The sequence below is a fragment of the Nyctereutes procyonoides genome, unplaced genomic scaffold (assembly GCF_905146905.1).
Source record: "Nyctereutes procyonoides isolate TBG_1078 unplaced genomic scaffold, NYPRO_anot_genome, whole genome shotgun sequence".
NCBI classification, from domain to species: Eukaryota; Metazoa; Chordata; class Mammalia; order Carnivora; family Canidae; genus Nyctereutes; species Nyctereutes procyonoides.
The window spans coordinates 40,623,047-40,639,407 of NW_026575120.1; the positions used below are offsets into that span (position 1 = coordinate 40,623,047).

At 50.6% G+C, this 16,361-nt stretch overlaps 1 protein-coding gene across 1 annotated transcript in view; it reads left to right on the plus strand.

Moving 5' to 3' along the window:
• Window positions 1-16,361, plus strand: part of LOC129516202 (adenylate cyclase type 1) — a 94,279-nt gene that overhangs the window by 62,597 nt on the left and 15,321 nt on the right. Inside the window, exons 12-14 of the mRNA XM_055335539.1 lie at window positions 3,102-3,191; window positions 4,043-4,299; window positions 4,494-4,620. Coding sequence (XP_055191514.1) covers window positions 3,102-3,191; window positions 4,043-4,299; window positions 4,494-4,620 — 474 coding nt within the window. The remainder of the gene's footprint in view (window positions 1-3,101; window positions 3,192-4,042; window positions 4,300-4,493; window positions 4,621-16,361) is intronic.

Genomic DNA, 16,361 nt, shown 5'->3' on the forward strand with positions numbered 1-16,361 from the left:
CTCCACGGAGAGGCAGGTGTCCTGTTGTGCTCCGTGGCATCGCTCCTGGTGGCCTTGGCGACGTTCCGCACGTGGTGTGCGTACAGGTGCTCACGGGGTCATTGCTGGAGTTGGCACGGCTGCCTTTCGGGTGGATGGCGTGGCCCGAGGACGTGCAACCACGGACAACCCGCCGGGCCACGTTTGATGGCTGTGCTTCTCGTTCCGGGGGGGTTTCTCCCGGGTTTGGGGCAGATGTGCTGTTTTTTTTTTTTTTTCTGTATTACAACAATTTTCCATGCATGTGTTTGCTCCATGAGTGTATAAGCAAACTGACCGTGAAGATGAGCAGCGACCGGCCTCAAAGCTAGGACAGGCCCCGTGGAGTCCACACGTGGCCAATGGCACGCAGGTGGCGCCCGCATCGGTCTCCGCGACCAGCAGCGTTCACTTTTCAGAAGAGCGTGTCACCCCTTTGCATGTGAGTGAACGCGTGCACAGGCTCAGGAGTTGGGGGCGAGACGGGGGGGGGTCTCAGCACCCGCGCTGGCAGTCCCCGCTCCTGCAGGGCTGTGGGCGTGCTGGCCGGCGGGACCGTGGCTTCGCAGGTAACAGAAGAGCCAGCTCCCGTGGTGGCATCTCCCGCAGAGAGCCCGCGAGCTGCCCTCCCTGCGCCCTGGCGTCTCCAGGCAGCCCCAGGGAACAGCGTGTCCGAGCGCCCCGCCCAGGAGGGTCCCTCCCCAGGACCTGGCCTTCCTCCTCGGCTGGGCTGGGGCCCGTCCCCGGGGGAGTCTGGAAGCTGCGGCCCAGGAGAGCAGAGGACACGAGTAGAAAGCGGTGGGGGGGGGTACGTGTGTCGCGGCGGTGGCTTCCTTGGCGCACTGTTCTGGTCGTGCTCCTTCTGAGTCCCCGTCCGTCCCTCTGGGGTTGGGAGTCACCTATCGGGGCAGCCAGCTGCTCTGGGGGCTCCCGCCCGCCTGCGAGCTCGTGCATGGAGAAGGCCCCCGAGCTGGATGTGTCTGCTGTGGGCTTGTCGCTGGTGGGCCTCGAGGTCCCCAGGGCGGGCAGGGGGCAGGGGAGACGCCTGGCTAGCGGGGGGGGGGGGCGGAGTGGCAGGAGCCCTGGGGCCCTGCGAGTGTGAGTGGATGACTGCCCACGTCTCCGTTCTTGTGCTGTGGGGGTCCTGGCACGGAGCACCCAGCCAGCCAGGGGTCTGTGACCCTGAGCAGGTCGTGCGAGGCCACAGCGCCCCATGGTTCCTGCGGGCCCGCGTCCTAGCCCTGGCGTGCTCTCTGCACCCGGCGAGGCGGTGTGCCCGGCCCTGTGCGCTCCGCTGTGCTCGGTGGCCCCGAGGCCTGGGTCCCAAGACACCGGTCCCTGGATGTCACTGTGCGCTGTGGACTGAGTGTGGGGGAGCCGTCCCCGGGCAGCCGAGGATGTGGAACCGGGCTGCCCACAGTGTGGACGGTGTGACAGGCGCTCAGCGGGCGCCCCGGGTCGGAGGTGACCGAGGCCAGCCCCCGGCGGCTCGCTGGCTCTCTCGTTTCCGCGGAGCGTCGTGTGGCGCTGGCACGTGGGCGGCGGGAGCAGAGCTGTCCTGTGTGAGTGCATCCAGGACTCGTAAGTCCCTGCCCGTCCGTAGGACATCCGGGAGCGGCTAGCGCCCGCCGCGTGTCCCCTTCAGTGAGTAGAGCGCGGAGGGAGGGCCAGACCGGGGGAGCCACGGGGGCAGATTGTGTCCCCCGTTCAGCATCGTCTGGCCGGTTGGCAGCCACATGGAATGGGCGCATCCACCCCCCAGGCCGCCCCCGCCTCTGAGCCCCGCCTGCACACTCCAGGCCGCCTCCCGCTTCAGCCTCCCTGCACTCCGGGCACAGCTTGCTGAGCGTTGGCTGGTGGCCCTCCAGTCACCAGAGGCCCCAGAGGCCAGGCCTGGGCAGTGCCCCCAGGGGCTCCTGATGTCCACAGCGGCAGGAGCCCCCCTCCCCCCCGTGTTTGCTGAGCGAATGCGTGAGCTGCGTGTGCCTTGTCGGCCAGGCGAGAGTCCGTGGGCACATCTCTGTCCCCGGGGGGGGGGGGACACGAGATTGGACAGGGAGGGAGGTGGCCAGCGCCAGGTGTGAGCAGTCGGGGCTGGCGCCGCTGCAGGGGGCTCCTCTCCCCGAGATCTGGGGGCCCAGCGTGTCTGCGCGGTGCGGCAGCGTCAGGCTCAGGAATCCCGAACGGAATCTGGAATCGAGGCTGCGCCGTGGGAGCCCTGTAGGACGCGGAAGGCCAGCTGGTGGGGACAGGAGGGTCGGGACTTCCCCAGGGGAGGGCCGCGGAGGGGCCGGCCCTGGCTGGCTGCGGGGCTCGTCAGCGTCTTGTGCAGGGTCCCTGCGGGCTTTATTTTAGTTTTTGTTTCGAATTGCACGAGCGTGAATCTAAAACGAACTTTGTGCTTTTATCCACGAAGTCACGTGATGACTATTGCAAAAGGTATTTGAGCTGCCTTCCTTCTTTTAAAAATATTTTATTTATTTGAGAGAGAGCAAGAAAGCACAATTTCGGGGACGGGCAGAGGGCGGGGGAGAAGCCGACTCCTTGCCGAGCGGGGAGCCCGACGTGGGACTCGGTCCCAGGACCCTGAGATCATGGCCTGAGCTGACCAGGTTCCCCCAAACAGATTTAAAACAAAATTTCTAGTAACAAAAACAGCGTAAAGCCTACGTGAATAACGTAAAGCCTAAAGTACCTAAAAAAGACACAAGTACGTGTAAATCCTTGTTATTTAATATAATGAATAACAACATATAAACTTAAAAAATGCATAACATAGTAAGGATTTAATGCAATGAAAATGTCAAGTTAATCCGTTCATTCCAGTGCCAGAGGCACAGCGTGGGGCACACGGTGGCAGGAGTGGTTGTTTTTCACTGAAGGACAGTAGTTTTTGTTTCTTTTAATTTTGGCAGCGTCGACCTGGGAGAGGAAGCCTGGGCACAGCTGAGATGCGTGGGGGGGGGCCTGGGTGGGGAGCCAGCGGCACCAGGGCGCGGCCCGTTCTGTGCTGTGACCGTTCCTGCGACCGGAACCAACTCTAAGGAACGCCTGTGTTCACAGTGATGTGTTTTATCGTCCAGTGTTTTCCCGGATGCCTGACCATCCAGATCCGCACCGTCTTGTGTATTTTCATAGTGGTCTTGATCTACTCCGTGGCCCAAGGATGTGTGGTGAGCATGTCCGCAGGCGGCAGGGGGTAGCGGGGGGAGCCCCCAGGTGTGCGGGGCTGAGGGGGGCTGTCTCCGGGTGAAGGGACACCCAGCCCCTCCCCAGTGCGCAGTAGAAGCTGGGGCAGGAGGCAGGGCAGGGGGTGGGGCGCTGAGTACCAGGAGGGAGGCAGGGCCGCAGGGACCGTAGGGGGGCCGGAGAGGGCACGGGCGGTCTGGGGGGGCCAGGGGGTCTCGGGCTTCTCCCAGCCTACACTGGGAGGAGCCTGGAGGGCACAGCAAGGGGGGGCGGGCGGCACCTGGGGGCATCCCCTCCTTCCCACAGGAAGCTGTAGCAGCAGGTGGGCGGTGCAGGTGGGGCTGAGGGCGGCTGGTCCTGAGCCCCGACTCCGTGCCACCCCTGCCCCTGTCTCAACACCCCTGCCTCTCCACCCCTGCTCTTCTGCCCCTGACCCCTCTGCCCCTGCCCCCTCCACTCCTGCCCCTGCTGCCTCCACTCCCCACCATCCCCTCCACACCTGCCTCTTCTTGACCCTATGTCCCCTCTGCCCCTGCCTCCTCCACCCCTGCCTCTTCCACCCCCGCCTCCTCTACCCCACCACCCCACCGCCCCATCCGCCCCTGCTCCCTCTGCTCCTCTGCCCCCACCGCCCCCTCTTCCTCTGTTCCTCCACCCCTGTCTCCTCCACCCCTGCCTCCTCTGCCCCCTCCCCCCCCCGCCCTCCTGCCCCCTCTGCCCCTGCCTCCTCTGGCCCTGCTTTCTCTGCTCCTCCTCTCCCTTCACCCCCGCCCCCACCCGCCCCTCGCCCCCTCCCCCTCCGCCCCTGCCCCCTCCACCCCTCCGCCCCCTCCAGGTGGGCTGTCTGCCCTGGGCCTGGAGCTCCAGCCCCAACAGGACCCTGGTGGTCCTGACGCCCGGCGGCCAGAACACACTGCTGCCCGCTGCGCCCTGCGAGTCTGCGCCCCACGCCCTGCTCTGCGGCCTGGTGGGCACGCTCCCACTGGCCATCTTCCTGCGAGTGTCCTCCCTGCCCAAAATGATCCTGCTCCTCGTGCTCACCGCGTCCTACATCCTGGTCCTGGAGCTCAGCGGCTACACCCGGGCCTCGGGGTAGGTGCGCTGCTGCCGCGGCTTCTCCGTGTGTCCATTTGGGCCCAGGGCCAGCGAGGCCTCGGTTTGGGCGGGAGGTGCTGCAGCCGGCCGGTGGCAGGTGCTGCCGACTGGCCTGCCCCGGGGGCGCGTGCACGGGTCTTGGGCCCTCTGTACTGACAAGGTTTCCCTCCTGACCCCCCCACCCCCCCCAGGGGCGGCGCGGTGTCCGGGCGCAGCTTCGAGCCCATCATGGCCATCCTGCTGTTCTCGTGCACGCTGGCCCTGCACGCCCGGCAGGTGGACGTCAAGCTGCGGCTGGACTACCTCTGGACGGCACAGGCAAGAGGCGCTCCGTGTGCTCCACGGAGGGTGGGGTGCAGCAAAGGAGCCCCTGGGGAGGGGCCGTGCGGGTGGAGGGGCTAGTGCTGGGGCAGGACGGGGACCAGGGGAAGCTGAGCACAGCCGCATGAGCCCCGCCTGACAGGCACAGGAGTGTGGTGGCATCCTGAGCAGTGAGCTCCCCATCCCCAGTGGCCTGGTCCGGGTGACACATAAAACCTTCCAGCTTGGGTGAGGATACAGTGACTAGTTCCCCACCAGGACGGGCTTGGCCGCGGGCCTGGAGCGCAGTAAGTGCTCGGTGCGGCTGGGCGGCCTCCGGACGCCGCCTTGCTCATCTCTAGGGACGCTCCACCTGCAGGAGGCCAGTCTGATACTTCTCTGGTTTTGTTAACCTGGGAATGACAGGTCCCGGCTGAGGATGTCCGGGCAGGATGCGTGTTCGGGACCATGAAGGGTGATCCCGTTCCTCCGGGTAGACAGAGGGGGGAAGACCCGTGTGCGTGGGCCTGTGCGTACCCGAGTGCATAGGGGGTCTGCACACATGTCCGTATGCTGGGGGACAGCGTAGCCTGATCATTCTTTTCTGCGTAACACCGCACTGAGGTTAAAACCACTCTCTTCACGCTTCGTTCCTGTAAAGTATGCGGTTCGGTGGTTTCCAGGGTATTTACAGACTTGGGCCGCCGTCGCCGCGGTCAGGGTTAGAGCATCTTCACGTTCCCAGAGAGCCCTGTCCCCAGCAGTGGTCACTCCCTACGTCTGCCGCCCCATCCCCGTGGATGCGTGCTTCTGCTCATTGCCCATCCCGCGTCTGCTCTGGGGAGCCCACACCCCCGAGTGCTGGGGAGACCCCTGATCTGAGGGGCTCGCTGCCCCGTGCCGTCTTCACCGTACACTTGGATTCTGGGTTCTGGGTGGGCAGAGGCCCTGGAATGCTGAGCCCTCTGGACCCCTGTCCATGCGGCTGGGACGCCCTGGGGGGGGCGGGTGTACAGTGCTGGCCTGAGTCTCCCTGCAGACCGGGGAACGCACCCGATGCTGGCTCTGTCCCTCAAGGGACTTGAGCTGCCACCGTCATCCCACGTGAGGGCCCGACCACAGCCCGGATTGGGTGGGTCAGGGGTAGGACCGTCGGCTCACGTGAGATGGCCCGGTCTAGGGCCACTGCAGGCGCCCCAAGGCAGGCCACCAGACGAGACTCACGGCCTTCAGCCAAGGGACCCGGCCGGCCCTCTGTGACCGTGCCGGGAGGGGCCCAGCCGCGTTCTCCCCGGACCTGCTGATGCTCCGGCCTGGCCAAGCCCGGAGGTGTCAGGTCGGAGCCGATGTCAGACAGACGGCCGCATACGTGGGCTCCCAGAAGGGAGACCGACCGCTGCTGTTTGCCACGGCCTCACCAGGTGACGGAGCACAGCGTCTCTCGTGGGCTGTGCCAGGGGACTCAGGGGACCCTTGTGTGGCTGCGGCTGGCTGTCCAGGGGCACCAGGCTGGCTGGTCCCTAGAGGTGCGCACCCCGCGGTCAGCTGGCCCGTCTGGTTTCAGGTCTTTAGTTGCGATTAGCTACTCAGCTCGAGGAGAGCAGTCAGGGTGCGCTGGAGAGCCGGGTCGGCCTGGCGTGCGCGCATCTGGCTTCCGGCTTGTTCACAGACAGAGGCTGCGGTGCCCCGTCTGGGTTGGCAGGCGCTCTTCTCGGTGTCCCTTTAGATGGTGTAAGCCCAGTGGTTGGGCCTGCCCTGGGGTTCCCCACTGACAACACCCCGGGCCCCCACCTCTCGGTGAGTTTTCCGGGAAGCTCAGTGGCAGGGAGACCCTCCACGTGTCCCTGGGCAGGGGCGCCTACATGCGACGCACTGACATATTTTCCCAAGGACGTGTAACGGGAAAGGCCACTCACCTTCCTGTAAACCCAGCAAAACAAGGACATTTCTCGACTTTGCCCGCTTGCCCTGTGGGTCCGTAAACATCACAGTGTCTCACGCCGTTGTGGAACGGTCGGGCCAGGCCTGGGGGTTAATTATCTACGGACCCCGGGCGGGTGGTCACAGGAGCCTGCGTGCTTGAGCCTCCTCCTCGTCGGTGGCCACCGCAATGCCTGTGTGCCAGAGCCGTGTTTCCTTTGGATTCCCCAGACAATCGGGTGCCGACCTTAGTTTGGGTGATTGTAGGGCAACTTGTTCCTGCACAGGGAATGCCTGTCTCGGGAGGGTGATTCCCGTCGGTGGTGGCGCCGTATTGGCGGCACTCGGAGGGAAGGTGGCCCGGCGTGGGCTTGCCTGTCGTGCGGCAACGGTTTCTGCGCGTTGTTGGATTCGCTTTGCCAAAACGTGGTAAGGGGATTTGCGTCGGCGCTCGTGAATAATGTAGTTCTCTCATTGTCAGTCACTTACTTATTTATTCATTCATTTATTTATTTATTTGTTCATTTATTTATTTATTTATTTTTGTAGATTTATTTTCTATTGGTGTTCAGTTTGCCAACGTATAGGTTGTTCTCTCATTTTCTTTTCTATTTATTTATTTATTTATTTATTTATTTATTTTTGTGGATTTATTTTCTATTGGTGTTCAGTTTGCCAACGTATAGGTTGTTCTCTCGTTTTCTTTTTTCTTATTTATTTATTTATTTATTTATTTATTTATTTATTTATTTTTGTGAATTTATTTTCTATTGGTGTTCAGTTTGCCAGCATATAGGTTGTTCTCTCATTTTCTAGGCCAGACAAGGCTTTGAGGTCAGAGCCAAGCAGGCCTCGCCAGGGGGGGATCTGTTCCTTCCTTTGTGGGTTCCTGGAAGAGTTCGTAGAATTGGTACCATTTCTTCCTCAGACGTTCTGGGAAGTGAAGCCCTTCGGCTTGGATTTGTACGTCTGTCTTTAGAGTAGGAAGGTTTTAACTAAAATGAGCTTCTCTAAAGATAAAGGGCCATAAGGCTTTCCTTTTTTTTTTCTTTTTTGAGGTAGTTTTGGGAATTTATGTCATTGCCTGAACGTTGTTCATTCGATTATCACAAACTTGTTTTTACTATTCCCTTCTTACCCACTTTACCATTTGTAGGATTTGTGGTGACATCCCCTCTCTCCTGATGTAGGATTGTGTAGACTCTTTTTTTTTTTTATCAGTGTGACTAGAAGTTGATACATTTTATTGATCTCAAGAAATAGCTTTTGGTCTTATTGATCTTTCTCTGTTATTTTGAGTTTCCAATGTCATTGAATTCTACTCTGATCTTTATTTTCTTCTGAAAACTTTGGGGTTAACTTACTCATGTTCTCTAGTTTCTCAAGATGATTTGTACTTTCTCTAACTCAGCGGTTTTATTATACATTTTCCTCCAAGTGCTGCTTAATTCACGAATTTTGACATTAAATGTCATTTCATTTTCCTTTGGCTCAAAGATCTTTGTTGCTGTTGTTGTTGTTGTTCTTCTTCTTCTTTCTTCTTTCTTCTTCCCAAGAATTATGAAGACATACATTCTTTTGTTGAAGATTTCCCAGGGATCTTTCTGTTACTGACTTCTCCTTAGTTATACTGTGGTCAGGGATTATGCCTTGAATTCTTTTAGATTTCTTGAGAAAGAGGGGCACGTGGGTGGCTCGGTTAAGCTGCTGAACTGATTCTTGAGAATTCTATCATCCCTGTTCCATTTTGTGGCTGTTGGATGGTGTGGGTTTTTTAAATTTATTTTAATTTTTTAATTTTTAATTTTTTTCGATGGCGTGTTTCATGAATGCCAATGAGGCCACCCTGGCCGAGGATGCTCATAGGTCTTCTATGCCCTAATGGACTTTATGCCCAGATATTCTACCAATTTTTGAGAGAATAATGTTGAAATCTCCCGTTGTACCCGTAGACAGAATTTTGTGCGGTTCTACCAATTTTTCCTTCGTGTATTTTGGCAATTCATTATTAGGTGCATAATAAATGTTTAGGATGAGTCTGTCCTCTTGGTAAGTTGGAACCTTTGTCCCCTTTATCACTATGGAAAGAGCTGCTTTTCCCAGGTAATGTGCTTGGCTCTGCAGTATACTTTACATGATATTATATAGGTAATCCTGCTCCCTTTATATATTTTTTCCATCATTTTACTTTTAACTTATTTATATATTTTTACTTAAGGTGGGTTTCTCATAAGCAGAACACAATTGGACCAACATACAATTGGACCTTGCCTTCTTATCCAACTTATAAATCTCTGCTTTTTAAATTGAGCTGTTCAGAGCATTTATAATTAATATGATTATTGATGCATTGGATTTTAATCTTTTACCTTGCTGTCTCCTATTTGTCATGTCTGCCCATCTGTTCTTTGTGGTTTTTTCCCTCTTTTTCTGCCTGCTTTGGATTAAATGTTTTTGTTATTCTATTAAAATATAAAAGAGTATTTATTATTCCATTTATAATTAGTATTTATTACTTTATTAATAGTAATAATTCATTTGTCTCTCTTGCTCTCCCTCTTCTTTTTCCCTTCCTCTTTTTATTAGCTGCATTCTTTGTTGTATTATTTCTTTTAGGTTTCAAGTTTTTATATAAATTCGATGGTTAAATATAGCTATTATTAGTTTCAAGGGTAGTATTTAGTGATCCATCACTTACACATAATGCTCAGTGCTCATCACAGGTGCCCTCCTTAATACCCACCCACTCCCTCTCTCCCTTCCCCTCAGCAACCCTCAGCGTGTTCTCTGTAGCTAAGAATCTGTTTCCTGGTTTGCGTCCCTCTCTTTTCTCTCCCTGTGTTCATCTGTTTCATTTCTTAAATTCTGTACATGAGTGAAATTATATGGTGTTTGTCTTTCTCTGACTGACTTATTTCACTTAGCATAATACGCTCTAGCTCCAACCAGGATGTTGCAAATGGCAAGATTTCATTCTTTTTGATGGCCAAGTAGTATTCCTTTGTATATATAGACCACATCTTTTTTGTTTTTGTTTTTACACTTGTTTTTATTAAAGTTCGATTTTCCACCATATAGTATAACATCCAGTGGTCGTCCAACCAAGTGCCCTCCTCAGTCACCCAGTTACCCCATCCCCCCCACCCACCTCCCCTTCTGCAACCCTTTGTTTCTTTCCCAGAGTTAGGAGTCTCTCATGGTTTGTCTCCCTCTCTAATTTTTCCCACTCAGTTCCCCTCCTTTCCCTTATAATCTCTTTCAGTTTCTTATATTCCACATATAAGTGAAACCATATGATGATTGTCCTTCTCCAATTGACATTTTCAGTCATCATAATACCTTCCAGTTCCATCCACATTGAAGCAAATGGTGGGTATTTGTCCTTTCTGATGGCGGAGTAATATTCCATTGTATACATAGACCACATCTTTATCCATTCATCTTTCGGTGGACACCGAGGCTCCTTCCAGTTTGGCTATTGTGGACATTGCTGCTAGAAACATCGGGGTGCAGGTGTCCCAGCGGTTCACTGCATCTGAATCTTTGGGGTAAATCCCCAGCAGTGCACTTGCTGGGCCGTAGGGCAGCTCTATTTTTAACTTCTTGGGGAGCCTCCACACAGTTTTCCAGAGTGGCTGCACCAGTTCACGTTCCCACCAATAGTGCAGGAGGGTCCCCCTTTCTCCGCATCCTCTCCAACGTGTGTTGTTTCCTGTCTTGTTAATTTTCACCATTCTCACTGGGGTGAGACCACATCTTCATCCATGCACGTCGATAAACATTTAGGCTCTCTTGATAGTATGGCTATTGTTGATAATGCTGCTATAAACATCAGGGGGCATATACCCCTTCGAATCAGTATTTTTGTATATTTTGGGTAAATACCTAGTAGTGCAATTGCTGGATCTTAGGGTAGTTCTATTTTAACTCTTTGAGGAAACTCCATACTGTTTTCCAGAGTGGCTGTACCAGTTTTCATTCCCACCAGCAAGGAAAGAGGGTTCCCCTTTCTCTACATACTCACCGACACTTGCTGCTTCTTGTGTTGTTAATTTTGGCCATTCTGACAGGGGTGAGATGATGTCTCATCATGGTTTGATTTGTATTTCCCTGATGATGAGTGATGTTGAATATCTTTTCATGTGTCTGTTGGCCATCTGTGTGGCTTGTTTGGAAAAATGTCTGTTCATCTCTTCTGCCTATTTTCCAGCTGGATTATTTGTTTTTTGGGTGTTGAGTTTGATAAGTTCTCTATAGATTTTGGATCCTAACCCTTTATCAGGTATGTCATTTGTAAACATTTTGTCCCATTCTGTAGGCTGCCTTTTAGTTTCATTGATTGTTTCCTTCATTGTGCAGAAGATTTTTATCTTGATGAAGTCCCAGTAGTTCACTTTTAGCTTTGTTTCCCTTTCCTCTGGAGACATGTCTAGGAAGAAATTACTATGGCCAATATCAGGGAGGTTACTCTGTTTGTCTTCTGGGATTTTTATGGTTTCAAATTTATTTTGAATAAATTAACTGGTCTGTGGTATGTAAGAAAGTGGTCCAGTTTCATTCTTCTGCATGTGGCTGTCCAGTTTTCCCTACTACCATTTGTTGAAGAGACAGTCTTTTTGGATGTTCTCTCTTGCTTTGTTAAGGATTAGTTGACCATAGAGTTGAGGATCCATTTCTGGGCTCTCTATTCTGTTCCACTGATCTATGTGTCTATTTTTGTGACAGTACCATAGTGTCTTGATCGCAGCTTTGTAATACAGCTAGAAGTCCAGAATTGTGATGCCTCCCACTTTGCTTTCTTTTTCAAGATTGCTTTAGCTATTTGGGGTTTTTTGTGGTTCCATACAAATTTGGGGATTGTTTGTTCTAGCTCTGTGAAAAGTGCTGGTGGTATTTTGATACGAATTACATTACATGTGTGGATTGCTTTGGGTAGTACAGATATTTTAACCATATGTGTTCTTCAAATCCACGAGCATGGAATTTTTTCCATTCCTTTGTGTTCGCTTCAATTTCTTTCATGAGTGTTCTATAGCTTTAAGAGTATAGATCTTTTGCCTCTTTGGTTAGGTTTATTGCTGGGTATCGTATGTTTTTTGGCACAATCGTAAATGGAATCAATTCCATGATTTCTCTTTCTGGTGCATTACTGGTGTACAAAAATACAACAGATTTCTGTACGTTGACATTGTGTCCTGTGCTTTCCTGAATTTGTGTATCAGTTCTAGCAGTTTTTTGGTGGACTCTTTTGGGTTTTCTACATAAAGTATCATGCCTTCTGTACATAGTGAAAGTTTGACTTCTTCCTTACCGATTTTGTTTCTTTTTGTTGTCTGATTGCTGAGGCCAGGACTTCCAGGACTATGTTGAATGTCAGTGGTGGGAGTGGACATCCCTGTCTTGTTCCTGCCTGTAGAGGAGAAGCTCTCCTCCTCATTGAGGATGATATTAACTGTGGGGTTTTTTTTTTTTTTGTATATGGCTTTTATGACGTTGAGGTATGTCCCCTCTGTCTCTATTTTGTTGAGGGTCTTTTTCAGGAAAGGATGCTGTATTTTGTCAAATGCTTTTTCTGTGTCTATTGAGAGGATCATATGGCTCTTATCCTTTCCTTATTAATGGGCTGTATCACACTGATTGATTTGCAAATATTGAGCCACTCTTGCAATTGCAAGCCAGGAATAAATCCCGCTCAATTGTGGTGAATGATTCTTTTAATATACTATTGATTGGATTTGCCAGTATCTTGTTTTTACATCCATGTTCATCAGGGATTTTGGCCCATAGATCTCTTTTTTACTAGAGTCCTTGGTTTTGGGATCAAGGTAATGTGAACCTTGTGGAAGGAGTTTGGAGATTTTCCTTCCATTTCTATTTTTTGGAACAACTTGAGAATAGGTATTAACTCTTCTTTAAATGTCTGGTATAATTCCCCTGAGAAGCCATTTGGCCCTAGACTTGTTTTTTAGAAGATACTTGATGACTGATTCAATCCTTTGCTGGTTATGGGTCTGTTCAAGTTTTCTATTTCTTCCTGTTTCACTTTTGATAGTTTATATGTTTGTAGGAATTTATCCATTTCTTCCAGATTGCCCAATTTATTGGCATATAATTTTCATAATATTCTCTTTTAATTGCTTTTCTGTGATGTTGGTGGTTATTTCTCCTCCCTGATTTGTGATTTTATTTCTTTGAGCCCTTTTTTCTTTTTGATAAGTCTGCCATGGGGTTTATCACTTTTATTAGTTCTTTCAAAGAATCAGCCTCTGGTTTCATTGATCTGTTCTACTGGTTTTGTTTGTTTCTGAATCATTTATTTCTGTTCTAATCCTTATTATTTTCCCTCTTCTGGAGGCATTGGGTTTTTTGTTTTGTTTTGTTTTTGTTTTAAGGCATTAGGTTTTTATTTGCTGTTCCTTTTCTAGTTCCTTTATGTGTAAAGTTAGATTGTGTATCTGAAAAATTTCTTGCTTCTTGAGGAAGGCCTGCATTGCCACATACTTCCCTCTTACGACTGCCTTTGCTGCATCCCAAAGGTTTGGACTGTTGTGTTTTCATTTCATTTGTTTCCATGTATTTTTTATTTTATCTTTTATTTCCTGGTTAACCTGTTCGTTCTTTAGTAGGATGTTCTTCAACCTCCATATATTTGTGTTCTTTCCAAATTTTTCTTGTGGTTGACTTCAAGTTTCATAATGTTGTGGTCAGAAAATATTCATGGTATGATCTCAATCTTTTTGTACTCATTGAGGCCTGATTTGTGACGTGATCTATTCCAGAGAATGTTCCATGGGCACTCGAAAAGAATGTGTATTCTGCTGCTGTAGGATGGAATGTTCTGAATGAATTTGTGAAGTCCATCTGATGCAGTGTGTCAATCAAAGCCATTGTTTCCTTGTTGATTTTCTTTTTTTTTTTTAAAGGCAATTTTTTAAATTTATTTTTTATTTATGATAGGCACACAGTGAGAGAGAGAGAGAGAGGCAGAGACACAGGCACAGGCAGAGGGAGAAGCAGGCTCCATGCACCGGGAGCCCGACGTGGGATTCGATCCCGGGTCTCCAGGATCGCGCCCTGGGCCAAAGGCAGGCGCCAAACCGCTGCACCACCCAGGGATCCCTCCTTGTTGATTTTCTGCTGAGATAATCTGTCCATTGCTGTGAATGGGGTGTTGAAGGCCCCTACTATTTTTGTATTATTATCAATGAGTTCCTCCATGTTTGTTATTAATTGATTTATATATCTAAGTGCCCCCAAGTTGGGATCATGACTACTTACAATTGTAGATCTTCTTGATGGATAGACCCCTTTATTATGATATAGTGTCCTTCTTCATCTCCAGTTACAGTCTTTGGTTTAAAATCTAGTTTGTGGGATCCCTGGGTGGCGCAGCGGTTTGGCGCCTGCCTTTGGCCCAGGGCGCAATCCTGGAGACCCGGGATCGAATCCCACGTCGGGCTCTCGGTGCATGGAGCCTGCTTCTCCCTCTGCCTGTGTCTCTGCCTCTCTGTCTCTGTGACTATCATAAATTAAAATAAAAAAAAATAAAAATTAAAAAACAAATAAAAAAAATAAAATCTAGTTTGTCTGGGCAGCCTGGGTGGCTCAGCGGTTTAGCGCCTGCCTTTGGCCCAGGGCGTGATCCTGGAGACCCGGGGTCAAGTCCCACATCAGGCTTCCTGCGTGGGGCCTGCTTCCCTCTCTGCCTGTGTCTCTGCCTCTCTCATTCTGTCTCTCTCTCTCTGTCTCTCATGAATAAATAAATAAAATCTTAAAAAAAATAAAATCTAGTTTGTCTGATGTAAGGATGGCTACACCAGCTTTCTTTTGATGTCCAATGGTTCTTCATCCCCTTGCTTTCAATCTGCAGGTGTCTTTAGGTTCAAAATGAGGCTCTTATAGGCAACATATCAATGGGTCTTTTTTTTTTAACTTATTGTTTTTAATTTTTATTTATTTATGATAGTCACACACAGAGAGAGAGAGAGAGGCAGAGACATAGGCAGAGGGAGAAGCAGGCTCCATGCACTGGGAGCCTGATGTGGGATTTGATCCCGGGTCTCCAGGATCGCGCCCTGGGCCAAAGGCAGGCACTAAACCGCTGCGCCACCCAGGGATCCCTCAATGGGTCTTTTTAAAATCCATTCTAATACCCTATGTATTTTGGTTGAAACATTTAGTCCACTTGCATTCAGAATAATTATTGATAGATATAAGTTTAGTGCCAGTATATTACCTGTCAAGTCTTGTTTACGGAGACTTTACTTTGTTCCTTTCTAGTCTTTGTCACTTTTGGTCTTTCCCACTGAGAGTCCCCTTTAATATTTCTTGCCCAGCAGGTTTAGTGGTCACAAACTACTTTAGTTTCTGTTTGTCTGGGAAACTCTGTCTCTCCTATTTTTTTTTCTTTTCTTTCTTTCTTTCTTTTTTTTTTTTTTTTTTTTTTTGGCTCTCCTATTCTTAATGACAGCTTTGCTGGATAGAGTATCCTTTTGGCTGTAGATTTTTCCCTTTCAGCACATCGAGTATATCATGCCGCTCTCTTCTGGTCCGCTAAGTTTCTGTGGAGAGATCTGCTGCTAATCTGATTTGTCTTCCCTTGTAGATTAGGGACTTCTTTTCTCTTGCTGCTCTTAAGATTTTTTCTTTGTCTCTGTGTTTTCCATATTTAACTACAGTGTGTCTTGGTGTTGGCCTGCTTTTGCTGATTTTGATGGAAGTTCTCTGTTTCTCCTGGATTTGCATGTCTGTTTCCTTCCCTAAATTAAGGAAGTTTTCAGGTATAATTTTTTATTTTGGCATGGCTAGGTTTTAGGTCTTTGATCTCTGCAGTAAGAGACTCTTTGGTGTCCTCTATGCTTATCTCAAGCCTAGCTAATATCCTTATGATTGTTGCTTTAAATTCTGGATCAGTACTTACATCTGCTTTGATTAGATCCCTGGCTGTGACCCTTCCTTGTTTCATTTGGGATGAATTCCTCTGTTTTGGCATTTTGTCTCAGTCTCCGTCTTCTATGTGTTAGGAAAGCCTGGTATGTTTCCTGCTCCTGAGAGTAGTGGCTTTATGAGGAAGAGGTCATATAATGTCCAGGGCTGGGATTCAGGAAGTGTCCTGGTGTGTGCTGTGTGCACTCTGCTGCAGTGTTCTGGCGGCTGCATCCTTCATGCCAGTTGTCTGCAGAGTGTCTCCTTGCCTGCAGTGGGCAGTGTTTGGACCTTGTCCAGCATGTGGCAAGTGTTAACTAGGTGTGCTCTGGTCTGCTTGTTAAAAGAGGCTAGATCCTGTTTGCACTAGAGCTGAAGCTTTGCGGCATTCTGTGGTCTTTAGATGTGGTGTGTGCAGGGGGTTTGTGCTGGTTTTCTTGGGGAGGGACCCACTGTTCTGCTTCTTAGGCTCACTGGCCCAGGAAAAGCAGCGCCTGCAGTACAGGGGGCAGGGCTTGGTTTAAGCTGTGCTGCTTACTGAAGTTAGTTTATGCTGACGGGTTGGGGAGAGAACTGATGCTTGCAAGTCTTTTGTCCCTGGAGAAGCAGTGACACTTCTCCCAGATGTGCTCCAAGTAGGGGGAACTGTCTTTCCCAGTGTGTCCTAGGGGATTCTCCAATTGTGCCCTCCACTCCCGGGCTCTGCACCTTCCTTCTCCATAGGGGTGCTCACTGCAGTGCCCACCGGGCTCCATACTGGCCACACTGTGGGCCTCTAGAACTCCAGTCTTTGAATCCCGCCAGTTGTAAAATCTTGTGAAAATCAGCCTCTCTTGTTTTCCCCATCATTGGCTTCGGGGAATTGTTCCTGTGCATAGGCCTGTGTGCCCACCCCCCCACCCCCGTGTGTCTGT